The following is a 6,240-nucleotide window of genomic DNA, read 5'->3' as shown; positions in this document are numbered from 1 at the left end:
CAGGACTGGAAGAGAAAATGGCTGGGTGCGCCCGAAAAAAATGTTTCCATCATTGTTGCGAATTTATTGCATATGTTAGGCTATGTGGTAAATGCTATTTTTAAATTGTTTTATGCAAATCAGTTTTATTAAGATTATTTAATGTTGCTTATGTTCTGACTACGTCCTTGAGGGGCCAATTGGTATAGGTCTATTAGGCTTTTACAGCCTGTCTTTTTTCTTTCTTGAATGAGCTGTGCAATGTAGGATACTTTTACCATGGGGTTTTTATTAGTTTTTACAATGGAATTTCGTTGACTGATTTTTCCAATATTTATCAAAATATCTTGTTTTATGTTTAACAAGAAGTATGAAATCTATTAAAGAAACACTTAAAAGTTTAGTTTTTGATCACTTAAAATCTTAGCGTGTGCGGATTTACAGTTATGGTTATATTAATTCATTCATTTTCTTGTTGACTTCAACAGACTCAAGAGCACAATCTTGACAAACACTGCGTTTTTATAGTAGCCTATCAAAAAAGCAGGTTAACATCTGAACTGACAGCATAAATGTAAAAATATAATTTGAACCACAAGTTTGTCTTATTTCTGATTTGTATACATGGAGAGGACAGCGCTTATAACCTGTACTGCACCAGCCACTAGTGGGTGATCAACATGTTTTGGCCTCACATTTCAGGATAAGTGAGATGCACTTGTAAAAGCATGGCTGCATTCAGCTTTATGAAAACTCAGTTGTACTCAGTGTCAATGCATTTTATCTAGTCGTAAAGTTGGAAATGTAATGTAATTAGTGATGGCGTAGATTTTCTGATGGCTGTCTGCTTCAGGATGGAGTAACATGTATAAATTCTTATGTCTTTATGAATAATAAGAAGAGCCTAGATTATATAATGAACCTAGTGTCATCTCACTTAGAATAAAGCTTGAATAATATGTGTGTGATTGCTTCTCTTTTTCCCCAATGATTTGTTTCCTCAGGATCTACCCAGCCAGGTCAGAGGTCATGGACACCTCTGAGTTTTGCCATTTTATGTGTTAAATCTTTTAAAGATAATTCCTTTGTAAGTAAGCTGCCAGTTTGGATGTTGATTGTAGCAGTTTTGAACCAGTTTTGCTATACTGAGCCTTGGGTAAGAAACAGATTGTACTTTGAGTGTGTGTGTTCTATTTATTTTTCAGATCATTTCACAGGTCTGGGGTCAGCTCTAAAGTGACTTCCTGACGTTATATGCTTGAGATGTTGAGATATGGTACAGACACACACACACAGGAATTTTCCAATCAGGTTAAAATGCCTACAGTATCTATGACACAGTAATGACATTATGTGAGAGTATAATTGTTGATGTTTTAAAAAAGTTTAAGCTGAGTGGCCACAAACTCATCGCGAATGTTGAAGCTGGCTTCTGCAACTGCAAACTATCTTCAGTAAACTTTCTTTTTAATTGATTCTCTGACCCCAGCTCTTCTTCATCTGACAGACCGGTCATTTTTGGGTTCAAACTGTAAAGTTTTCCTACATTATGATATGACATGAATGCAGTATGCAAACACTGCAGTCGGTTGTTTACCCATTCTTCAAGAAATAAATACAAAATACTTTTAAGGCTTCTGTCATTTATTGGACATGCAGATACCACATAGAGTTTTTACGACATATAATCCCAGCAGTCATTCAAGATGATTTTGAGAGTTTGTTGCTGTAATGATGGTGTAATTGTGTAATTCATGTCATTATGTAGAGTGATGGCACTCATTCCCAAGGCCAGCAATGTTAAAAGCTAAATGTGAGAGCCAGATTGTGTTTGCAGCTCAGCAAACTGCATGCTCCCCTGAAGTTTCAGATTTGGAAAAAGGATGTATTTTAGTATAACATACAGTGATTTCTAAATAAAATTTCTATTATTATATTTTGGGCATGCAAACAACGAACTGTATAAAAACAGCGTACATTTAATCTCTTATCTGCTTAGCTGCTTGGACAGAATTGCTGCATTTCATGTTTTTGCATTTGCTTTACTTGCACTTTATGCTGTTATATTACACATGTATATTTGAAAATTAAAACAACATCAACAGTAATCAGATTTCAATTTCTAAAAAAAGCAATTGCAAGTTTTTTGTCTTAGAAGGTGCTGTGGATATTTTTCATGAACTGAGCACTTTAATTTCATAAAAAGAATGGTTGAGTAGAATGTATGAAGCTTGTATATGTAATATGTCAATGTTAATTTTATTTATATAGCACTATTAAACACAACCAGAGGTTGACCAATGTGCTGCACAATACACATCACAACAAAGAAAAATATAAAATTATAGCTAAAACAGACAATTTTCCTTAAAAAAAAAAAAAAAAAAAAAAATCAAAGAGGTATGTTTTTAAACTACAGACAGCAATGAAACAGATCTAATACAGAGCGGCAGAGTAATCCTAGGACCAGCTACTGCAAAGGCATGGTCACCTCTGCATTTCAGCCTTGACTTAGGGATACATAACAATCTCTGGTTAGATGATCAAAGAGACCGACCAGGCTGATGCTCAATCAACATATCTGACAGATAAGAAGGTGCCAGGCCATTTAGAGGTTTAGAAACCTAGAGAATATTTTTTTAAAAGTGACTCGAAACTGCACAGGCAACCAGTGCAAAGAACTGACTTCTGACTTCAACTATATATACATAATATACATATACATAATACATATATCATTATATTTATATATATATATATGTGTGTGTGTGTGTGTGTGTGTGTGTGTGTATATATATATATATATATATATATATATATATATATATATATATATATATATATATATATATTTATAATGATTTTACACATTTGCAAAAGATGCCAATCTTAAGTTACAACTATATTGGTACTTAAAGGATATGATGATCCAGACATCTGTAGACATTGACACCAGTATAAGAACCTCAATTAGTTTGTTTATTTAGCTTCAGCATTTTTCTTAGTTTTTGAAATACACAAATAAACTTGATACTGTTTCATATAAAATAAAATATGCATTATGAAAAATAATATATGCAGGCAACAGTTACACAGTAATGAAATAGAAAAAAAGCTACAATGGATCTCATGCACAATATATGAAAAACTTCATTCTAATATGGTCTACATTGCCAACAATGCCATGTTATTTTTGTCAAAATACTTATGGGTATATTAATAACACCTTTACCACCACTCTCACACACACAAGCACACACACTCACACGTTCTTCTTTACTTCTAGTGATTTTTATATACATCTTGTTATAGATACTATAACCTAATTATAACTGAAAAACCTTCTGTATTGTTACAAACCACAACAACAGCAGTAATGATAAAATATTTAATCATTTTATACATTTAAAAAAAGATTATTTTCTAAAATGAAGGTTTAGGCTGTTTCTGTCAGATTTAGCTCACTTCTGGGAACAAATCTGTCTCCAAAATATTATGTGGGTAAACACATGCACATTGCACACACAAATATATAATAACTCTGCATCACTTAAGCATTTCCCTGCAAGGCAGGCTTTTAAAGTAAAGTTTTAAACTAAATGAATATCTTCTGGTCCAGTTTGTTCAGGTTAGCATGTCTTTATTTTATCTATGACGAGTGGTAAATCCACATGTCACTGTAAATTCCTCCTTTAGAAAAGTGATTCATGTGTGTTACATTGTTATACTTCTGCATCAGAGAAGGACTTGCTACCATTCTCTTTGTTACGTATAGTTGTCATTGAATTTGTCCAGGTATTAGTGCGTGAAACTTCTTCCGTGAAAGCGGTTTCCAAAACCTTCAGGATTGACTTGCGCACTTTGTCTTTAAAGTCCTGTCCCATGAAAACATACAACAGTGGGTTCAGGCAGCTGTTTAGGAAAGCCAAACTGGTCACAATGGGAATTCCAACAGTGATGACATATTGCAGGGTGGGGCTGTATTCAGTACTCATGTGGTTTACCATCTCAATGAGCACCAGGATATGGTATGGAGCCCAACACAGGAAGAAGGCAGTGATCACTGCAGCTATGATCCTGAAAGGACGTCCAGTTTTGCCAGACATCGAACGGTTTCTTTGGAGACGATGGATGATGACTGCATAGCAGGAGACGATGATCACAAATGGCACCACAAAGCCTATGATGAAACGGGTAATGATCATGGCACGATGTCGTAGCATACGGAGGTCCTCCACCTCTTGTGTGTCAGCATCAGAGAAAGCAAAGTTGTTGAAGCAGTTGATTATTTTTGGGTCCCTGTTGTCCTGTGCAGTGTCCTTGAAGACAAAGTATGGTGAGCTCAGCAACAGAGCGAACAACCAAACCCCAAAGCTCACCGCAGATGCACGGCCCACATTCCGATGGTTCTGTGCCCAGATTGGACGCACCACAGACACACAGCGGTCAACACTGATCACTACTAGGATGTACACACTGGCAAACATGTTGAGGAAACCGAGAGTGCTGTTGAATTTACACATGAATTGTCCAAAGGGCCAATGAAATTCCATGGCAGTATAAGCCACGCTGAGCGGGAGGAATGCAGTGAAGAGAAAGTCAGCGACAGCGAGGTTCAGAAACCAGACCGTGTTGACTGTCCTCTTCATTTTAAATCCAGTTACCCAAATCACGATGCCGTTTCCTACCACTCCAAGTACAAAAGCCAAACTATAGACTATGAGTGACATGATTTTAAGAGATTTTCCGAGCTCTGAATTTTGGTAATCCTCATAATCATCATCATAATCTGATGAGTTGTGATTAGGGGGACTCTCAGTAAAATTGAATAGATTCATCATTGTACCTTCAAACCTGGGACGATAGAACAAACATTGTATTTAGTAAAAAATTAAAAGGCATTTCAAACAATAACAACACATCTAGAAATGTAGAGAGTGTCAAAGATGTTTAAAATAAAGGTTCATTATTGCAAAGATAATTTCATGAAAAAATGTTATCATCCATGGAAATATTTTATGCAATGAACAGTTCTTTATATTGAAAAAAAAAACTTTAGATCATTAAAATGTTCTTTAACAAGGGGTTCGAAATATAAGCATCTCCTATATGGTATCACTGTGAAAAACCTATTTCTTCCTGGCCCCTTTTGTTATTAAATTTATTTAAGATTGTGTTGTTCTGCTTTTGTCCACTGGAGGCCAGAATATGAGAAGTAAAGTAAGACTCTGCGACACAGAACAGCCCTGAGCATCATCTGAATGCTTTTTCTGGCCACTGAGCCTTTTACATTTCCCATGAGGATTGTCTATCAATTAAAATGCATTGTGCTGCTTTATGAAGATGTAACACCACTGAATTAAACTGAGCATCACAAATAAAAAAACAATCTGTTTTGTTTTTCTCCTTGTATATCGGTTCATTCCTTGAACACTGTATCAGACATTTTGCTGTTTTTGCACATCACTGCACATTGAGGTAAAAAACACTGTGTTAAATTTGTAGGTAAATCAATGAGTAAATTGTCAGTAAATTACACAACTTGTCTGATATTAGCCTAATACTAGCCTAATTCTTATAAAGCATCTGTGCTCATGCAGTTTAAGTGCTGTATATTAAAGCAGAAAGGTTTATATGAAACAGGCAAACGATAAACTGTGCCCATTTTTTGGTTTGCTGTTAAAAGGCGTCTCAGTTGACTCCTATAAAAGATGCTCAATTCAGCCTGTAAAATGTTCGCACACAAAGTATATTTAATGACACGTAAAAGCTACATTTTAAATGGAAAATTTACTTACCAAGCCTGTAAGTGTATTCCACAGAGTTAAACTCGCACGCACACCTGTGACTGGCGAGAGCAAAACTGCACTAATCTCTCTTGTTTCTTGTCTGGAAACTCAATCCCAGTTCGGAGTGACGTCACATCACCACCCGCACCCTCCTTGTTCAACTGGGTCGTTGTAGCTCATCGCTTCTCTATCAGTTTTATTACATTTTTTCGTTCGTTGAAGCAGTGTTTGTGTCACCAAGTTTTGTTGCACAGCGTTTAAATATAGGGCTATAGAATAGTCTTTCTTATTTTTTGAGGCGATAAGCCTCTCATATGTGTTATAACTTGCCTCATATCTTCAGCCAGACCTTTCCACGGAATGAATGCGGTTCGCCGAATGCGGTAACGCGAACTGCAATTTCCTGACAAAAACAGCATGTTTAGAGAAACGAAGGAAGAAAGCAGACGTGAAGTATCAAAACACGCCACTA

General features: G+C 35.8%; 1 protein-coding gene across 1 annotated transcript; it reads right to left on the bottom strand.

Moving 5' to 3' along the window:
- Nucleotides 1–2,937: 2,937 nt before the first annotated feature.
- On the bottom strand, nt 2,938–5,849 carry fpr1 (formyl peptide receptor 1). The gene is made up of 2 exons (XM_087287054.1): nt 5,778–5,849; nt 2,938–4,833 (listed from the first exon to the last, which is right to left on the bottom strand). Exon 2 carries the CDS (start codon nt 4,818–4,820, stop codon nt 3,702–3,704), a length of 1,119 nt encoding a protein of 372 aa, XP_087143180.1. The 5' UTR covers nt 4,821–4,833; nt 5,778–5,849; the 3' UTR covers nt 2,938–3,701.
- Between the last annotated feature and the right edge of the window lie 391 nt (nt 5,850–6,240).

This window comes from Danio rerio, chromosome 16 (genome assembly GCF_052040795.2).
Source record: "Danio rerio strain M-AB ecotype USA chromosome 16, GRCz13ab, whole genome shotgun sequence".
Taxonomy (NCBI): domain Eukaryota; kingdom Metazoa; phylum Chordata; class Actinopteri; order Cypriniformes; family Danionidae; genus Danio; species Danio rerio.
This window is presented reverse-complemented; position numbering and strand designations above follow the sequence as displayed.

Excerpts from the sequence above, each read along its gene's own strand:
- fpr1 (XM_087287054.1), bottom strand. The coding sequence starts at position 4,820 with ATGATGAATCTATTCAATTTTACTGAGAGTCCCCCTAATCACAACTCA.